General features: G+C 39.5%; 1 protein-coding gene across 1 annotated transcript in view; it reads right to left on the reverse strand.

Moving 5' to 3' along the window:
• Positions 1–1,821: 1,821 nt before the first annotated feature.
• The window catches only part of LOC136837808 (uncharacterized), a 110,446-nt gene continuing 90,316 nt past the window's right edge, over positions 1,822–21,951 (reverse strand). The window contains exons 8-11 of the mRNA XM_067102714.1: positions 6,788–6,913; positions 6,327–6,611; positions 2,361–2,492; positions 1,822–2,189 (exon numbers count right to left, since the gene is read on the reverse strand). Coding sequence (XP_066958815.1) covers positions 1,896–2,189; positions 2,361–2,492; positions 6,327–6,611; positions 6,788–6,913 — 837 coding nt within the window. The 3' untranslated portion in view covers positions 1,822–1,895. The remainder of the gene's footprint in view (positions 2,190–2,360; positions 2,493–6,326; positions 6,612–6,787; positions 6,914–21,951) is intronic.

Consider the following 21,951-nt stretch of genomic DNA (forward strand, 5'->3'; position numbering starts at 1 on the left):
TGTCAGTGCTATTTGCATAAAGGACCCAAAAATGGCCTGAGAGTTTTGGGATCTCAACACAGTGCCTCAAGGATTGCATTGGGCATCTACCTCACAACTAACAATTTGGGGAGCAAAGAAATTTTCAAATCTATTGTCATAATCTTTACAGTTATGAGATCTAACACTCATGAACAAGCAATTGAACCCTAAAAACTGAGGGCCAGAAAGTCAAAAAGGATGTGCAACTCTTCAACCAATTTAGAACAATTCCAAGGCTACCATAACAATTATCAAGAATGAGGTTTCAATCATAAGACTCTCCCAACGGATCTACAAGACTAGACTTAGGCTATGAAGACCATGTTACAAATCTCTAATGAGGGCAAAGTAAACAAGAGCGCAAAATTGTTAAAAGATTCTATGAAAATGCGCATGAAAGTAGGTCCACGCCCTTTAGTTGGAAGAAGTGGTTTGAACAAGAGAAATAGGTTACAATGTTGGGGCTAGAAGCTTGCCCAGACTAGATCATTAGCTAGCAAACTGTTGCACAGTAGCATAAACTGGAAAGAAACCTTCTACGACATATATTGGAGACGATGGTCCACTCTCTTTTACAGCAGTCAAGGCTACCTCATAATGTGAGGCTGAGAGAGAAAAGCAGCACCACTTACTAAGTTCATCTTGAGACCCACAGTGACAGAAACTAGGTTCATCTTTCAACAAATCAAGGGTCATTTCGAGACAAGGAGTGACAAAACCCAAGTTGATAGGAGTGACAAAACCCAAGTTGATCTTCCAGCAAATCAAACTGACGGGAGAAAAGGCAGAGATATCTTGGTGCCCCTGAGAATGTAGTAAGCAGTATTCTTAGGTAGCATAAGGTCTGCTACAAAGAACAAAACACTGGGAACTTTCTGAACTGTATTTGTACAAATGTGAGGCAAAGAGGTTGAACACTTGTTTGCCAAAAGTTCACTTCCCAAGCAAAAAGGTTAGGGATATATCTGTCCCTGGCAATTGAAAATGCCTCTTAAAACATTCCTTTTAACAGGAATGTCTGTGGCTGCTAGCTTAACATCTTAGCAACTCAATTTGGGCATCTGCACTAAAACAACTTTGCTGGTGACACTGTAGAGATACCATCATACGATCATATGTTGCAGCTATCATCAGTGCACATTCCAAACTTGATGTATGCCATTGTTGTTCTCTGCCAATACACCTAAGCCAGATATACAGATAGTTGCTGACTTACAACCTATACAACTTATGACTTACCTAACTTTGTAACACTATAATGTACATTATCACAATAATGTAGTTACGAATGGGCAGGAAACAAAAGTTTCCTAGGCTAAACATGAATCCTAAAACATTTAGACAGGCTTATCAAGTTTAGGTTTGTCTAATAATTTATTGCTATACTTTATAATCAACAACCAATTACTGTACTATATCATATTTTTGTAAGTATTCTACACTGAGGAAATTTTATGTAAATGTGCAACATCTGAATTAAAACTTTCAAGTTGAAAAATTGATGGGAAATGCAATTACAAATTACAACAAACGATACCATGTAAATCCATGAAATATATAAAGTTTAATAACTGTTGACAGAATAAACTTGAAATTTAAAAGATTTAATGTAGAAACATAAGCAACAACACCCACCCACAACATGAAGTCTCAAGACAAACTCACAAAATATGCCTAAGATTTCAGAAAAAGACATTAGTAGCATTACCATTTCAAATCCTCCAGCATTAGCAAATTCTGGAATGATCTGGATAAGTTGAACTGATTCAATCAGACAGGTCTATTCTAAGAAATTCAACAAGTATTGCCTTGTTTATTTTGCAAATTAAAAGTACAAAAATCACAAGGTTTCACAAGCTATAACGAACATTCATTTACAGTACCTTTTTGGTCAACGGGTGAGGCATCTTACAGATCTCTGAAGAACCAGAAATTGATGAGAAACTATCTTCACACACTTTGTTCATATTCTCATCAGGGAGCAGTTTCAGGTAGTTCTTACAATCATCCTTGTTGTCTGACGACTCTTGAGTGCATCCTTCAGTTCCATCTCTTCTCAAGTTACTATTAAATTCATGTGGCTTCTCTCCTTCTGTAATATTTGTCCTCCTCCTTTTCACACTGATGTCAGCAACTCTCTCACCTGCCATTTCCATCTCAGCCAACTCCTGACATGAAACAAGACAATAAACATATGACTTCAAGGACAACCAAATAATAAAGTAAGTCTCATGTCAAACAAAAGCTCTTCCCCTTACAAGATTAAAGATCATGAGAATCAAAGTACTAGTCAATTACTATTTTACTTGGAAAAATTCAGAGTAATGTGACTGAATTACCTTGGCAGAGTCTTTAGCTAGGAAACTGGAAAGTTTTCTTTTTGCACAGGAAGTAGAGTTTTTATCCAGACCACGCACATGCATATGAAGGTCCTCATCATCATTCTCGTTGCACTTTACTTTTCGACCAGTCTGAAACAGAATAAAATAAGAGAATCAGAAAATCTGTACAGTATTCAAGACTATCCAGTCATAAAAACAAAAATGACATAAAATCTTTCTTGGCTCTAAATGAACCAGTAAATTTCTCACAAAATAAGCTGACAAGTGATCACCTCGTCAACCAGAAAGAGAGGTATTCTTGCAAACTAACACCAATGGCCTGCCAATAATACTCAAATAAAGAAGCAAATTGGCCTCATTGTTTGGGATCTCATCACATAGTGAAACAAAAATTGCACTACTCATAACAGCATCTCACCTGCCTCTTAGCAAAAAATTTGGGGAACCAAGAAATTTTCAAATCTATCATCAGAAAATTTCAGGTTCAGAGATCTAGCACTCACGAACAAGCAATACAAGAATCATCCTGAATACCAACAGCCAAAAAGCCAACAAGGCTGTGCAACTTGTCAACCAATTTACAACAATCCCAAGGCTGGCAAAGAAAGTCTAAAGGGTGAGGGCTCAATCTTATCCTTTTCCCAACTGGTCAACAGTAAGTTACACTATGAAGGGCATGTCACATCCCACTACTGAAGCCAAAGCAAAAAACCCACACAAAATTGTTAAAAGATTCTATGAACATGGACTTAAAGAGAGGTCCACATCCTTTAGTTGGAAGAAGTGGTTTGACGAACAGCAAAACGCTTCAATGCTGGGACAAAGGGAAGCTCGTCTAGACTAAGAGATCATTAGTTAGCAAATAGCTGCAGAGCAATAAACTGGAGAGAAACCTTCTACGACACCGATTAGAGAGATGGTCCACTCTCTACTACAGTAGTCAGGGATACCTCAAAATGTGAGATTAAGCAAGAAAAGTAAAAAGTAGGAACTACTATGGTCATCTTGAGACCCAAAGTGATAGAAACTAAGTTCATCTTTCAACAAATCAAGAGTCAATTTGAGACCAAGTGTGACAAAATATAGGTTGAACTTTCAGCAAATCAAACTAACGGGAGGGAAGGCAAATATATCTTGATTTCCTGAGAATGTTGGAAGCAGTCTTTAGGTAGCGTAAGGTCTGCTACAAAGAAGAAAATACTGGGAACTTTCTTTATCTGTACAATTGAGTGGCAAAGAGGTTGACCACCAGTTCCCTAAAAGCTCACAAAAAAAAAAACAAAACCTATCTCTTCTTGACAATTAGCAATGTTTCCCAAAACATTCCTTTTAGCAGGAATGTCTGTGACTGACAGCTTAATATCTTGGCAAATCAACTTGGGCATCTGCATTAAAACAGCTTTGTTACTGACACTGTGGAGATAAAATCATAAGATCTTATACTGCAGTGATCATCACTCCAGAGATTCCAAACTTCATGTACCCAAGGTTTTCCTCTGCCAACAAACCTAACCCTGACTTAAAACCTATACAATTTACAGCTGATCTTACTTTGTGACACTAATGTACATTATCACAATAATGTGGCTATGAATGGGTCATGAAACAAATGTTTACTAGGCTGTATATGAATCCTCAAACATTTAGCCAGGCTTACCATACTTAGAGCTTGTCTAATAATTCATTACATTTCTTATAATTAACAATCACTTACTGCAGTAGTTTATTATTTTTTAACTATTCTACAGTGAGGAATTGTTATGAACTATACAAGATATGTAAATGTGCAACAGGCAAGTTAAACCTTTCAGTTGTTGAAAAGTTGATGGAAAATGCAATTGAAATTATAACATATACCGTGTCAAAACTATAATGTTTAATAACCATTCACTGAAAAAACTAACTTAAATTATTGTGGAAACATAAGCAATGCCCTCGACAACATAGTCACAAGAAAAACTCACAAAAAATCCTAAGAATTCAGAAAAAACAAAAAGAATTATGAGCATTACCACCATTTGCTATTCTTGCGCACTACTACAATTTCCCTGGCAGTGCTATTTGTATAAAGAACCCAAAAATGGACCAAGATTTTTGGGATCTCTACACATAGTATCTCAAGGATTGCATAAGGCGCAAAAGCATCTCATCTGCCTCTCAACCAATAATTTGGGGAACAAAGATATCAAACCTATTGTCAGAAACTTTTCAGTTATGAGATCTAACACTCATGAACAAGCAATAGGAGAACCCTAAATGCTGAGAGCCAAATAGTCAAAAAGGGTTGTGCAACTCTCCAACCAATTTAGAACAATCACATGGCTACCAAAATAATTATCAAGGGTGAGGTTTCATTCTCAAGACCCCTCTCTTAATGGCTCAACAGCACTAGACTTAGGCTATGAAGAACATGTCACATCTCTAATGAAGCCAAGATAAACTTGAGTGTAAAACTGTTAAAAGATGCAATGAACATGCACACAAAAGATAGGTCCACGCCCTTAGTTGGAAGAAGTGGTTTGATGAAGAGAAATAGGCTTCAATGTTGGGACTACGAGAAGCTTGCCCAGACTAGGAGATCATTAGTTAGCAAACTGCTGCACAATAGCATAAACTGGAGAGAGACCTTCTACTACACCAATTGGAGATGGCCCACTCTCTTTTACAGTAGTAAAGGCTACCTCAAATGTGAGCCTAAGAGAGAAAACCAGGACCTACTACACTCATCTTGAGACCCACAGTGACAGAAACTAGGTTCATATTTCAACAAATCAAGTCATTTTGAGACCAAGAGTAACAAAAACCAAGTTGATCTTCCAGCAAATCAAACTAACAGGAGGAAAGGCAAAGATATCTTGGTGCCCCTGAGAATGTAGGAAGCAGTATTCTTGGGTAGCATAAGGTCTACTACAAAGAACAAAACACTGGGAACTTTCTGTGCTTGTATAATTGCATGGCAAAGAGATTGAACACTAGTTCCCCAAAAGTTCACTTCCCAAGCAAAAAGGTCAGGGACCTACCTGTCCCTGGCAATTGAAAATCTCTCTCAAAACATTCCTTTTAGCAGGAATGTCTGTGGCTGATAGCTTAACATCTTAGCAATTCAACTTGGGCATCTGCACTAAAACAACTAGTTAGTGACACTGTGGACATACCATCATACGATCTTATATTAGAGCTAACATCAATGCAGATTCCAAACTTAATGTATGCCATGCTTGTTCTCTGCCAATAAACCTAAGCCAGAGATACAGATAGTTGCTGACTTACAACCTATACCATACAACTTACAGCTTATCTAACTTTGTAACACTATAATGTACATTTTATCACAATAATGTGGCTGTGAATGGGTAACGAAACAAATGTTTCCCAAGCTAAATGTGAATCCTAAAACATTTAGACAGGCTTATCAAATTTAGGCTTGTCTAATAATTCATTGCTATTTCCTATAATCAACAACCAATTGCTGTATTATATATTTTTTCAACTACTCTACACTAAGGAAATTTTATGAACAGTACATGATAGGTAAATGTGCAACATCTGAGCTCAAACTTTCAAAGGTTGAAAAATTGATGGGATATGCAATTACAAATAATAACATATACTGTACCATGTAAATCCATGAAGTATATAAAGTTTAATAACCGTTGACAGAATAAACTTGAAATTTAAAAGATTTAATGTAGAAACATAAGCAACAACACCCACCCACAACATGAAGTCTCAAGACAAACTCACAAAATATGCCTAAGATTTCAGAAAAAAGACATTAGGAGCATTACCATGTTAAATCCTCCAGCATCAGCAAATTCTGGAATGATCTGGATAAGTTGAAATGACTCAATCAAACAGGTCTATTCTAAGAAATTCAACAAGTTTTGTCTTTTTATTTTGTGAAATTAAAAGTACAAAAATCACAAGGTTGCACAAGGTATAATGAACATTCATTTACAGTACCTTTTTGGTCAACGGGTGAGGCATCTTACAGATCTCTGAAGAACCAGGAATTAATGAGAAACTATCTCCACACACTTTGTTCATATTCTCATCAGAGAGCAGTTTCGGGTAGTTCTTACAATCATTCTTGTTGTCTGAAGACTCTTGAGTGCATTCTTCAGTTCCATCTCTTCTCAAGTTACTATTAGATTCATGTGGCTTTTCTCCTCCTGTAATATTTGTCCTCCTACTTTTCACACTGGTGTCAGCAACTCTCTCACCTGCCATTTCAATATCAGCCAACCCCTGACATGAGACAAGACAATAAACATATGACTTCAAGGACAACCAAATAATAAAGGAGAGTAAGTCTCATGTCAAACGAAAGCTCTTCCCCTTACAAAATTAAAGATCATTAGAATCAAAGTACTAGTCAATTACTATTTTACTTGGAAAAATTCATAGTAATGTGATTGAATTACCTTGGCAGAGCCTTTTGCTAGGAAACTGGAAATTTTTGCATAGGAAGGAGAGTTTTTATCCAGACCAAGCACATACATATGAAGGTCCTCATCATCATTCACGTTGCACTTTACTTCTGGACCAGTCTGAAACAGAATAAAATAGGAGAATCAGAAAATCTGTACAGTATTCAAGACTATCCAGTCACAAAAATACAAATAACATAAAATCCTTCTTGGCTCTAAATGAATTATGGATTAATCCTTTCTTGGCCACCAGTTATTACCCTAACCTTGCCTTATCCTACAAAACATTACAAAAAAATTACAATTAAATAAGTTCAGAGCTAAATAACATACGGTATTACATGCACTTTTTTATTTTCAAATGTGTACTGTATAAAAAACTGTCGCACATCCAATGCGGCCATATTAGGCTAAGCTACTGATGGGAGACCAAGCTCCATAGCCTAAGCTAGGCTAGGTACAATACTACAATGGCCAGTAAAAGTTGTTGGTATTAATAAAAAAATTTCAAAACCAGATTAATTATTACAGGTTAATTAATAAAATATTGAAAACAAGCCAAATTATGTCTCATCACAACCTTAGGAAAAATTGTTCAGATATGTCAGCAGTCTGCCTTTCAGCCATTTGCCATGAGTGGATGTAAACAAAACATTACGCCGGCCAAGTGGCCTGTCGTGGTAACATAAACATTGTTTATGTATTTATGGTAAATTTCATAAAGTCTACTGGAATACTGTACATACATTATCCTCACAATAAGGTACACAATACTTTATTCAAAATCCTCTGGCCCAGATGTGTTTCAGTTTCTGGAATTGTTCGGTTTTCAGAACTTTGGGATCAGGAGCATCAACAAACATCACTACAGTACAGCATAAAAATATTTTTCTTTTTTCTTTCGTGTTTTTTCATAATAATTATTTATTCATTATCGTTATTATTATTCATATTAATATACTATTAAATGAATGTGAGATAATTAATAAGCTCATCAATAATTGTGAGAAAATTAAGACTATATGTATAACAACATTTTTTTCAATAAAAACATTCTGCAAAAAGTAAAATTATACATGATCAAAATACATTGCAATTCAACTTGTAAATTTTAACCTAGACTGTATAAAAAAAAAAAACCTGCCATACATCCAATGCAGCCATACTAGGCTACTGATGGGAGACAGCTCCATAGCCTAGGCTAGGCACTGTACTGTACTACACTGGGTAGTAACAAAAGTTGTTGCTATTAATAAAACATTCAAAACATGACTAATTATTACAAATTAATAAAATATTGAAAACAAGTCAAATTAAGTCTTATCACAACCTTATGAAAAATTGTTCAGATGCATCAGCAGTCTGCCTTTCAGCCATTTATCATGAGTGGATGTAAACATAACATCACACCAACCAAGTGGCCTGTCGCGAACATAAATGTTGTTTACGTATTTATGATAAATTTCATAAGTCTACTGGAATACTGTATGTATATTACCCTCACAATAAGGTACACAATCCTTTCCTCAAAATCTTTAGGCCCAGATGTGTTTTGGTTTTTGGAATTGTTCGGATTTCAGAACTGTGGGATCAGGAGCATAAACAAACATCACTACTGCATAAAAACATTTTTTTCTTCCATGGTTTTTCATAATAGTTATTTATTCATTATCATTATTATTATTTATATTAATATACTACAGGTTGTCCATCACTAATCCGGCATCATTGGGACCTCGAGGGTGCCGGATTAGCCATTTATTAGGCTAGAATACATGAAACCCAGTAGCTAAGCACCTCATCTTAGAATTAAAATATCCCATAAATTAGTATAAGTTGGTTAATAAAGAAAAGAATTATCAAATACAGGTAGTGGCCGAGTTACGATAATTCGACTTACGATATTTCGAGTTTACGATGGGGTTAGCAATTAATACCGATACAAAAATATTTAGGAAATACTCTTAGATTTCACGCAGGCAGCAGGTACAATCAGGCAGTGAGAGAGACCAACTTACAATAGACCATCTTCTTTTCCTCCATCTTTATTCCATCTGCTAGTTAAAAAAGTAAAAGAGAATGATAAAAGTATTGTTAGTAACGTTATACTCTTGCGTAAATGTGTACAGTGAACCCTCGCTACTTCGCGGTTCGACTATCGCGGTTCGACTATCGCGGATTCACGACTTCGCGGATTTTTTCCATTACATATGTATATTATAAGAGAAAATATATAGCGGATTTTCCGGAAATTTCAAAAATAGTCGCGATATATGAAGACCCAAATATTTCATTCATTCCATTAATAATTATTAATATCTGCTAGTACTGTTGGTTCATTGCATTATGACATATAATTCAGTACAAAATGAAATTAAACAAAAAGAGAATGTGATCATACAATAATTCATTATAGTACTAGTAAAATTAAACTGAACATGAAACGCTAATCAGATGCAGTCTGACATTGTCATATTTGAATGGTGTAAGGCTGCTGATGGCTACATATATACTAATTATAAAATACAAATGTAATGAATGTGCATCTTTTCCATGAATCTTTTGTACTGCATCCAATAATATTGTTTGTTGCAAAAATCACATCTCGAATAAACCTACACTACTACAACAAAAAAAAAAAAAAAGCATAAAATAGCGTAAAGTATATTTGAATTTGAAACTAGCATGTAAGATGGGCTGTGATTGGTTCCATTGGTGATAGAGGACGAATCAGCTCCCAAGTTTTGTAATCTCCCCTGTGATTGGTGTTTTGACCGTTTCTCCGACCCGCAGCAGCTTCCCTTGTCTCTGACCCGCAGCATCTTCTCGCGCCACTTCGTTTCCCGCTCTCGGTAGATAGATGCTGTTTACATTACCAGTGCTGTGCGTGACAGTGTGTGTTTGAAGTTGAACTTTTTTTTTTAACGTTGTTTAACCCCTACAATGGCTCCCAAGCATTCTGCTTCTGCTAGGGCTGGTACTGAGCCTAAACGCCAAAGGAAAATGATGAAGATTGCTGAGAAGGTGACACTTCTCGATATGTTGAAGGAAGGGAGAAGTTACGCGGCCGTGGCCCGCCATTTTGGAGTGAACGAATCCACCGTTCGCTACATTAAGAAGGATGAGGCGAAGATTAGGAAGACGGCTGCCATCACCTTTAGCAAGTCAGCAAAGTGAGTTGTTACGGCTCGTAATAAAACGATCGTCCGTATGGAAGGTGCTTTGTCAATCTGGATTGCCGACTGCCGGAATAAGAAAATAGCCTTGGATACGAACACCATCCGAACCAAGGCTTTGAGGTTGTACGAGAATTTCGCGGCAAAGGAACCTCAAGATGATGGCGACCATGCTGAAGAAGAAGAGGAAGACGACGAAGATGATGTAGATGAACCTCAAGCAGGGACATCCACTGATTCCCAGCCTCAGACACGACGTTTTACCGCCAGCAAAGGATGGTTCGCCAAGTTTCAGAAACGCTTCGGCCTGAAAAGCGTTTCCCTGCATGGCGAGGCTGCTTCCGCTGACACGGTCGCTGCTGAAACTTACGCGAATGAGACGTTCAAGAATATTATCGCTGAAGGTGGATACAAGCCCGAACAAGTCTTTTATATGGACGAGACAGGTTTGTTTTGGAAGAGAATGCCATCGCGAACTTTCCTCTTCAAAGAAGAAGCCAAAGCCTCTGGCTTTAAAGCATTCAAAGACCGTGTTACCCTCGTGATGTGTGGCAATGCTGCGGGATTTTGCTAAAGCCAGGGCTTATTTATAAGTCGAAAACCTCGTGCTTTGAAAAACAAAAATAAGAATCTCCTTCCCGTGTATTGGATGCATAATCCAAAAGCATGGATTACGAAGATGCTGACCTCCAACTGGTTCCACCAGTGTTTTATCCCACAAATCAGTAAATATCTCTTAGAGAAGGGCTTGCCATTTAAGATCCTTCTCCTGTTGGATAACGCTGGTGGACACGCGCGACTGATCTTTTCGCATGAGGGCATTCAGGTCGAGTTCCTGCCACCCAACACAACGTCCTTAATTCAAACGATGGACCAGGGGTTATCAGGGCATTCAAGGCCCTCTACACGAAGAATACCTTGGCGGACCTTGTTGCGTGTGTGGATGCCGCCCAAGAAGATGAGGATGAAACATTCAATTTGAAGGCGTACTGGCGGCAGTACACAATTGCCATGTGCCTTCAGAACATCCAGAAGGCACTGCAAGAAATGAAACCTGCTACCGTTAACGCGAGCTGGAGGAAGTTGTGGTCCGAGATTGTTTACGACGACGAGGGATTTATGCCTGCCGAGATTCAACACTCTGCAGTACGGAAATCTGTGCAGTTGGCTGCGATAATTGGAGGTGACGGGTTTGGCGACATGACGACGGAAGACGTTGACGAGTTGTTGGATTGCCATTCCCAGCCGCTAACTGACGCAGACCTCGAAGACCTGACAAAATCAGCCTGTGAGGAAGCAAATGAACCACAGGAAGAGACCCAAGAAGTTGTCGAAGAAACAGGCTTAACATTAGAACGGCTTGCCAAGCTCTGCAAACCTAGCGAAGGAGCTGAAAGAATTGTCACAAGAATGGGACGAGGATATGGTTCGTTCTCTGCAGTTCTGCAACAAAATCGATGAAGACATGACTCCCTACAGAATGCTCTTCGATCGAAAAAAGAAGCAGCGGCAGCAACTTCCGATCACAATGTTCTTCCAGCCTCGCAAAAAAGAGCCAGTTCCTCCTGCTACTATGCCTTCGGAAGAAATTGAAGAAGTGTCCCAGGAAGATGTTGAAGAGGTGTCCCAGGAAAAGACACCTCAGTCTGAAGACGTAAAATACAATCATTGGCTGCACAGTAGAAGACATCATCAGCTTCATCATCATTATTTCTACTTTGCAGCAAATTCATCGCCATCATCATTCAAGTTTTTCTTCAACTTCTTTCATGGTGGGTACAGTAACAATCTATTTCTTTATATACTTTAATATTCTAACATTTTAATATTAGTGCCTGTTTTAGATTAGGGTACTGTACATGCATTAAGTGTTCTGTACATTAAAGGATGGTTTGTTAACAGTACATACGAGGAGGGCTTTATTGTAACTTCCAACTCTATCGTGGTGAGTAAAATACTGTACAATTGTACAGTACGCACCATAACAATCTTTCTATTTTTTATGTTCACTTACTGTTTTATTGCTTATCATTTGTGCCTGTGTACTGTATGTACATATTGTAGATATCTGTACATTACTGTAAAGGGTGGTTTGTTAACAGTACTATGTAAAGGGAGGGTTTTAAAAGTCTGAATACATGTTAAATAAATACTGTAAATATGGTGTCCCTACTTCGCGGATTTTCAGCTATCGCGGCCAGTTCTGGAACTTATCTACCGCGATAAACGAGGGTTCACTGTACAGCCATAAACAATCAAATGGGAAACTGTTGTTTTGCTAATAATCGTATTGGATAACAACTGTTTTGCTTGTATTTCAACCATCGTACGGTAATGCACAATTAATGTAGTTATGTTACAAATGACATCAAGTACTGTACAATAGGATTGATACATTTTTTACACTACAGGCAGTCCCCAGTTATCGGCAGCCTCAGTTACCGGCGATCCGGTTTTACAGCGCTTGTCTAGCGACGACGATAACCAGATTTTCGTTGCTGATCACCTCTTATTGGCAGCGTTGATGACCGGTTATCGGCACCGCTAACCAGGGATCAGTGCTATCATCGCCGATTTTCAGTTAGTGGCGATTTTCGGTTGTCGTCAAGCCATCGGGAACGGAACCCCGCTGATAATCGGGGACTGCCTGTATACCCTTACTCGCTTTGGAGAAAAGATCGGCAAGGAAATATACTGCTACAGTAACTTTAAGCTGCAAGTTGTAGCTGAAGCACAGAAAACAATGTTCAAGCCGCTAATGACTATAAATTATCGTGCATCGGCAACATGGATGAAACTCGACCGTAAATAAAATTGGAGAGAATGTATTTCAATCAAAACTACTGGGCATGATGAAAGAATACAAATTACTGCCGTTTTCACACCGATAAAAGATAAATATGTAAAGCTCGTATTATGATGAAATCAAGAAAATAGCGAACAGAATCTCAATTTTTTTTTTTTACACAAAACAAACATGCCCCCAAAATGGCCAGCCGCGATTCCCGCAAACGTCGTATGTTAACGAACAAAATAGCTAAATTAATTTCACGAGACGTATTTAAGTTATATTTCGACTTAAAAACACTTCGTATAACGAAAAATATCCTTGTCCCAAATAAATAAAGTATCCATATTCATTTACGCTAACTAGAAGCAAGAAAAGCGCTTTGAACTTAGTTAAATGCGGAGAAATAAACACCGCGTGATCGCTTCCCAAAACAAAACATTGATCGCAATTTGGATACAATGTAGTAAAGCATAACTTTTTAAAAGATCCATGAAAAGGATGCCCATTCGTTATGTTGATGTTTGTATAATACTGTCAATATGTGAATAGAGTTCAGTATAACGTAGGCTAGGCTACCAGTTTGTTGATGCAGTACACTGCGCCACCGAATCGAAGCAGCCGGCGAGCGAGTTAGCGCAGCGACCCAGGAAATTTGAAAATTAGTGCAGAAACATTAGAAATTACTCTAGCCGAAATTTGTGCCGGATTACCGATTATTCCGGACTACTGATTGCCGGATTAGTGATGGACAACCTATATTAAATGAGATAATTAAGCTCATCAATAATAGAATAGTGGGACAATTAAGACCATATGCACAATAACATTTTTTAAACAAAAACATTCTGTAAAACGTAAAATTGTACATGATCAAAATACATTGTAATTCAACTTGTGAATTTTAACTTCAGACTATAAAATACATTTTATCATATTGATACTGGAGAGGGTTTTTTTACTGTTACTAAACGTCATCATCAGTTTGCAGTCGTAAATCGCAAGTGATGACGCATCATTATGACAGACTAATAGTGGTAAGAAAAATTCCACACAAGTTAAAATTACAATTAAATTCTTTTCACAAAAAATAATATAAAGCAAATTATTGAGTAATTTTTGCCATCAGCAGTCAAATAATCACTATCATGGAAACCTTCAAACTTAGTGCTGTACACACTGTGTTCAAAATGTCTATAAATAGAACAGAGGTAGAGGACTGTCAATGGCTAACCGGTCACCATGGCAACCAGCCAGCCAATTAGGTTTTAGCTATATTCCAAAAAAGAACGTTTTACGCATGTGAAGCTGTCGACAAAGTAACTGGGTGAGTTTTAAATACAATGTAGTTTTTAATAGTGTGTGTGTTTTACTGATTACAAGATTAGAATGAATTCCTTCTCATGAGTAGAGTAGAAAATTGTTGGTTCACACAGTGTGTGCATATGTACTAATACCCGTTGGTTAGAGACTTAAATTAGCAGTGTCTTTTGCAGAGAGAGAGAGAGAGAGAGAGAGAGAGAGAGAGAGAGAGAGAGAGAGAGAGAGAGAGAGAGAGAGAGAGTCTCTCTATCAAGGAATGTTAATCTATTTGTTTCCCATTTCCATGTGACTGAACAATTTCTTTTTTTTTTTTTTTTTTTCCCAAAGATGTAAAAGTCTAATCCTTCGGGCCAGCCCTAGGAGAGCTGTTAATCAGCTCAGTGGTCTGGTAAAACTAAGGTATACTTTTCCAAAGATGTACAGTATTACATGTATTATACATTTTTAAAACATTATGAAAAACAATATGAACACACACAGTGTGTGAATGTGTGCTAATACCTATTGGTTAAAGACTCAAATTAGCAGTATCTTTTCCTGAGAGAGAGAGAGAGAGAGAGAGATTATTTAGGACTCTAAGGCTTGGCAGATGTATAATTATTTTATTATCTTGGTTTTTTTTTCTGTTAATCTTGGGATTGTGTACCTTATTGTTTTTCATGCACAGAATTATACATTTTTCCCTACCCAAAATTTCTTTCTACATGCGAGTGTGTCTTTCATGACTGCAAATATGGTATGTACTGCCTCCGAAACACTATCACCAGCAATGTTTTTCATTTATCCATACTAACCACAATTTTTCTATTTCATCTATTATGGGAGGCCTCTGTTTTGTCAAACTCATAACCCCTTAGCAACGCTAGCACTTTTGATTGCCTCTGTGCTTTATTGTAGTTTTGGTGGCTCTCGGCAGCTTAAACTGAGAGGCTAAATCAGTCACAGGAATGCCTCTTTCATACTTTTCAACGATCTCTTTTTTTTTAAGTTTAACTGTGGTTCTTACTGTTTTCTTTTTCTGCTTGTCTGCAATGGCTTTCTTGGGACCCATGTTTTCATCAAAATAGTATTGTACAAAAAGCACAAAAACTAAGAAAATAGATCAAAACACTGAAGCACAGCCGAATGGGGTTTAAACGATGCCTGGGAACAATGCCAACTAGGGTCAACTGACTGAAACACGAAACACTTTCTTTACAAACATCGTGGTTTTTCGGGTCGGATTCTGTGTTTCTGTTCGAGCTCCAAAGCAAAATTGACTCAAGTTTTGAGTCAAAACCCAATTATGTTGAGTTCTGGTATGGTCGAGGACCAAGGTTCTACTGTACAGTGCAACAATATATGATAACAATACCTATATTCACTAATATTAAGTAAGAAAATATTTTCATTACCAACTTCACCTTGTAACCATAACTATTTACATGTTTTTAAATACACCTAATATTCACATCTGGCTATAGGGTGTGATCAGCTAACAGATGTCCAGGGCAATTTGGCTAGGTAAATTTTAGTTGTATTCTAGTCTAGAACAAAGAACTTATTTGGTAAAGAAACATATTTATTAACTAATATTATTTTAAAGAATAAATAACAATATGCATACACAGTATCAAACTGTGTATATTACTAAATATACGAAGAACACAAGGAGTGATTTACAAATACTGAACAATTTTTTTTTTCTCTAATTTTTTTTTTTTTTTTTTTTTTTAGTATTTGGTTACATTGATCATGTACTTCACAAAAAATAAAATCAACTTGTAAAGAAAGACTAATATGCTTGGTAATTTTAAATAATGTAAATATGTACATATAACACTGTGTATTACTGTAAATGTATCAGAATAGGTAATATTTCAAATTCTTGGCACTTATTACTGTAAATATAACAGAACAAGTTCTACATAAATTCTACATTGTTGTCAACATTTCATTTTTTTTTTTAACTTTCAGAGAAATAGTTTTTCTTACACTAATGTATTGTTTACCACTGCAAATATAGTACTATAATTGATATTAGAGTCTTAGCATTAGTTACTGTCAATATAATACATTTTATCACTGACATACTGTAAGGCATTTTTTTTTTTTTTTTTTTACTTTTTGGGAAATAAAGCTGTTATTTACAGCCATTATTCAGTTCATGTCTACCTTTTTGTTACATACTTAACCTTACTAATGAAAATCCTACCTTAGCAAAAATGTGACTACTTCCCTCCCCCACCCAACTGTACAGGTTACTTTCAGCAAACAAGTTTTCATTTTATGATGGGATTTTGAAACCTAACTCCATCATAATTACGGGTCCTTTTGTACATATTCCTCAGCTTGAGCTTGAATAATCACTAAATCTTGGTAACAAAGTACTTAAATGGAGGTAGGTACGTGAGTAGAGAGGGGAACCTACCTGTCACCTACCATGATCAAGAATTTTTTTCTGTCAGCATAAAGGACTATATAGAGGCGTTGAGGCTTCTATTGTTTTTGTGTGGGTGTCTAGCCCCGCCCACTATCGGGGAACAATAACAACAAAGCAGAAGAGCTCAATTCAGTTCTGCCAGCCTCTGACTGAACATCGGATGTAATCAGCAGCTCATTTTTGCTTTTCATTGCTTTTTGGTTATTTCTCCAAGATTCGGTGAGGTACTCATACTTTCAGTAGCCTTTGAGCCTGTTGGCTTTAGTTCAGGTTTTTCTAGACCTTTTTTAAAGTTATTATGTCAAACTCTAGCTCCTCCAGTATTCTTTATTGTAGCAGAGGCTGCAAGAAGAGACTCACGAAAGCTTCTTGTGATTCTCATATTATTTTTACTAATTGTAGGGGGCAAGTGTGTACTAAAGATCTAACATGTGATGAATGCAAGGACTGGGATAATAGGAAATGGAAAGTTTTGAAATCCCATCTGGATAAGCTTGAAAGGGATAGGAAAAGAAAGATGGCCTCTAGAGCCAAAAGTAAGGGTTTATTAAGGTATCCTAAATTCTACTCCTAAGCCCAGTAATACAGGCAGTCCCCAGTTAACGGCGAGCCCGGTTAACAGCGATCTGGTTTTATGGGGCATGTCTAGTGCCAAAAATTGCTGCACCGAAAATCGCCAATTTCCGCCTATTGGCGCCGATAATTAGGTATTGGCTCCGATACATACCTAACAGAGGCACCAATAACCCCCGAAAATCGCTGATTTTTGGTTAGTGGCAATTTTCGGTTATCATCACACCCTCAGAAACAGAACCCCACCAATAACGGGGGGCTGCCTGTATAGATAATGTGACTATTCCCTCTTCCCAGTTTTTAATGTCTCACATCACCAGCCCTCCTACTATACCACCTATTCCTGTGTCTGGCTCCCATGCTCCAACCCCGATCCCATCACCAGTCTTAAATCCAGGTTCGATCAGAAAATTAACCTGGTAGTGAATACTGTGGCTGAAAGGGGCATCCCTGAAAGTTCCTAATGGACAAAGTGTTTGTAGACAAAGTGAACAGTGACAGTGCAGTGTTAGTGGAGGGGGCAGTTGCTCATCCCATCGGTTCTCCTAGACGAAGGTTCCTGTCATATTCCCCTAACCCTGGGAGAAGACATACCGGAGGTCCAAGGGAGGCTGGTGGGATTTGCCCATGGGTAGTTGCCCTCTCAGTTGAACCTGTTGATCAATCCCAGGCTTCGACAGACAGCCGCTGGAAAGGTGTCCCTGTGAACGTACGTCAATTGTCCTCCTGTTCTGAGGATTCCAGTCCTGACAAGAGGCGCCAATGGCGCTTGCCAGTCGAGTCTCGGCCTTTAAAGACGCACGTAGCAGATGCCACCCGCTCTCCTCTGCTGCCCTGTACATGGTTCAAGGATCCTCTTTCCAGTTCCCAGCCTTCAGGCAACGCTTGGGACATTCCGGAGCATTTTTCTCCCAAGCGCTCTGTTGTAGAACACCAGTATTTGGCACCCAAGTGCCCTTCTAGTTCTTGCAAGTGCCCACTGTCTTCTTCTAGGTGCCCGTCATCACATGAGAGCCCAACTGCTTCTCCCAAGCGCCCAGCATGAGTTTCCGAGCACCTGTCGCCAGCTCCCAAGCACCCAGCTCCAGCTACCGGCACCAACCCCCAAGCTTTTGGAGCCAGGTGCCAAACGCCTGGTGCCAGCTTCCAAGTGCCCGACGCCACCTCTTTAGCTGCCTGCTTCGGGACTTTCCATGGCCGGGGTGGATGATCCGCCTTTGGCGCCCATACAACGAAAACTTCCTGACATTTTGGGATTGCTACAAAAAGCTCCTACTTTAACTAAGGCAACTACAGGCTTGTCCCCGTCTCCGGTCTCCTTGGACGATGAGTTAGACCATGAATCTGCTACCTGAACATACACAGCTCTACTCAAGTATTTCCTGATGAGCTTTCCTGCCTTTTTTACTCCATCTACCCTGGGCTTGCCTGCCTCGACCTTCCTCATAAATGTACTAGGTTCCCCAAGATAGTCCTTTCCTCTTCTTCAAGGAAGGCCCTTAATGAAGTTGGAGTTTTGGTGCTCTGTAAAGAGAGAACAAGGTAAGGCCATATTCGCCTTTCCGCCCTCTCGGCTTTCTCGTAGGAGGTACCTGTCCTACGCCACCAGGGGAGCTCCTTCTTTGGGAGTCACTGCCTCCTCCCATGGGGACTTCTCCAGTCAATTCGTAAGTTCTATCAGCCTTCTCGTTGGCGATGATAATGTTCTCGTTGATGGAACTAGACCACCTGGTTACGAACATTTTCAAGGTGTTCGAGGTCTTCAGTTTTCTGGACTGGACGAACAGAGATCTTGCCAAGAAGATTGAGGACTGTTCTGACTTGGCAGGAGACTGCTTTGGACTGGCTTGGCATCCTGTCCTATGTGGACAAAGGCACCAGAGACAGCTCTCTGGAACTTGCTGCTCTTTTCTCTTTGGGGTTCCTCAAGAAGAGAGTTATGGTGTGCCTTCACAACCAAAGGAGTCACTTCTAGACAGAAGTCAGCACTACTTTTCTCTCCTTTAGTCCATCACCACCTCTTTCTCCAGGCCAAGGTTAAGGGGATAGCTTCGGACTTCAAGAAAAAGTCTATGCAGGATCTTGACCTAAGAGTCGTCCTCATGTGGCACCAAGTCAGAGTCTCTATTCCAACAACAGCCCTTTCGTGGGAGCAGACAGAGGTTTCAGCTGAAAATGCTGCACCAGCATATGTTTTTCGGCCATGGCAATCAAGAGGACCTCCGCCGAGCCTTCTTCCAAGAAATGAAGACTCAGTCCTTTGTGCACCAGTAGGAGCCAGATCTCTCCATTTTTGGGAGAAATGAAGGGCCAGAGGAGTGGAACAGTAGACAGTCAAGGTTCTGAAGGAGGGATACTCCATCCTGCTCAGGGAGAAACCCCTGGTAGTCACTATGCCCATCGTATTGATGGCCTACTCGGAACGCTCGGAGAGGTATTCACCCCTTTCAGAGAAGTCTCATCCCTCCTTCAGAAGAGAGCTGTAGAGGAGGTTGAGGATTTCAATACAGAGGGCTTTTATAACCATCTGTTTGTAGTCCCCAAGTCATCTGGGGGTTGGAGAGCTGTCCTCAATATCAGAGCTCTGAATCTCTTCGTCCACAAGACTAAGTTCAAGATGGAGATGAACCAGTCAGTCCTGTCATCCATTCACCAGGGGAACTGGATGATTACCATCGACATGCAGGACACATATTTCCATGTCCCCATTCATCCGGACTCCAGGAAGTACCTCAAGTTTGTCTTCTAGGACAGTGTTTCTCAGTTTTAGCTCTGTGCTTCGGCCTCTCTAAAGCTCCCCAAGTTTTTACTCCCAGTTCTCGGCATAAACATCTGCCTGTACCTAGAAGATTGGCTTCTTTGATCCCCTTCGAAAGAGAAGTACATGAAGGACATACAGAAGACCCTTCACCTCACTCAAGAATTAAGATTACTCGTCAACCTTCACAAGTTCCAGCTGACACCGACTCAGGAGATTCTTTATTTGGGGATGATGGTCAACTTGGAGTTTTCAGGGTTTTCCATCTCCCAAGAGTCAAATCTTGCCTTCAGACGGTACGCAGCTTTTTCTCTCTCCCGTCTTGTTTGGCCAATGAATGGATGAGCCCTTTGGGAACTTTCACTTGCATTGAGCAGTCTGTCAAGTTGGGCACACTCCATACGAGAGTTCTGCAATTCTTCCTGAAAGCCAGCTGGGACAGGAGAACTCATCCAGACTCCTTTGTGTTTCCCATTACTCCGGAGTTCAAGTCAGACCTGCAATGGTGGCTGTCCAAAGGAAGACTTTAGGAAGGCAAGTCTCTCCTTTGATTCCAATCAGAAGACTTTTCTCAGATGCAACGGATCTAGGTTGGGGTGCCCTTCTGGGAATGTGTAAGTTTTCAGGACATGGTACCTGGAACAGAAGAACCTTCATATCAACGTCAGGGAATTGAAGGCTATCCATTTAGGCCTCCAATCCTTCTCGACCATGACTTTCAACAAAACAGTGGTGGTCCATTCAGACAAGACCACTGCTCTCTCTCCTACATCATGATGCAAGGCAGGACTCATTCCACCCTCTGTGAGGAGACAAAGAACCTCCTTTTTTGGGCAGAGCAGAATCAAATAAAGATTATCACTAGGTTCGTACACAGTAAGTTGAACGTGTTGGAGGACGAACTGAGCCGTAGCAAACAGGTCCTTCCTACAGAATGAATCTTGGATCCCCCTCCAGTCTGCATCAACTTCTAGAACCTGTGAGGCAGACCAACCTTAGACCTGTTTATCAAATCCAGGAATCATCACCTTCTGTTCTGTTCTCCAGTCCCGGACCCTCTGGCATGGGTGACAGATGCTATGCTTCAGAATTGGTCAGACTTAAGACCTTTATGCATTCCCGCACTTCAGCATGGTCATGGAAGTGCTGAACAAATTCCAGTCACATCACAACGTGATAATGACTCTGGTAGCTCAGTTCTGGCTTCTGAAAGAATGGTTCCCGGACCTTTTAAGACTATTAATAGACTTCCCGAGGTTCATTCCACAAAGACCATGTCTACTCAGAAAGCCCCACTTCAGACATTTTCACCAAGGATTATCTGCTCTTTGTCAAACTGTCAGGAAACTCATCAGAGCAAAAGGATTTTCAAAACCAGCTGCAAAGGCTACTGCAAGATGTAGACATCTGTCTTCCTGCAAGGTCTACCAGGCCAAGTGGACAGTATTCCGCAAATGGTGTAGGAGACATAACATCTTGTCTTTTCAGACATCTGTGACCCAGATAGAAATTCCCTGCTCTGAGATCCTCTTGAGGTTTGTCCTCCTCTACCATTAAAGGATAGAGGGCCATGCTGAGTTGCATTTTTAAACACGGTTTGGATCTGTCATCAAACCAGGAAATTAGCGACCTTATCAAGTCTTTCAACACTTCCAGACAGAGGAAGATCGACTCAGTCTCTTGGAATCTTGATGTGGTTCTAAAATGGCTAACTAACCCTTCTTTCGAACCCCTTTGTTCCACGTCAATAAGGAATCTAACCAGAAAGACCCTCTTCCTTGTCGCTTTGGCTACCACCAAGCGTGTTAATGAACTTCAGGCCATAGATAAAAGGATAGGATTTTCTCAAGAAGATGCAGTCTGCTCGTTTACTCGGTTTCCTGGCCAAGAACAAGGTACCATCCAATCCCTGGACCTGTTCTTTTACTATTAAGAATTTGAAGGAGATCCTTGGCCTAGAAGAGGAAGAAAGAGTTCTTTGCCCCATCAGGGCCTTAAGGTATTACCTGGACAGGACTGAGAAGATCAGAGGACTTCCAGCAACCTCTGATGTTCTGTGAAGAATCCATTACCAATCGCTTTCCAAGAAAGCATTGTCATTCTTCTTAAGGGCCCACA

This window comes from Macrobrachium rosenbergii, unplaced genomic scaffold (genome assembly GCF_040412425.1).
Source record: "Macrobrachium rosenbergii isolate ZJJX-2024 unplaced genomic scaffold, ASM4041242v1 13864, whole genome shotgun sequence".
NCBI classification, from domain to species: domain Eukaryota; kingdom Metazoa; phylum Arthropoda; class Malacostraca; order Decapoda; family Palaemonidae; genus Macrobrachium; species Macrobrachium rosenbergii.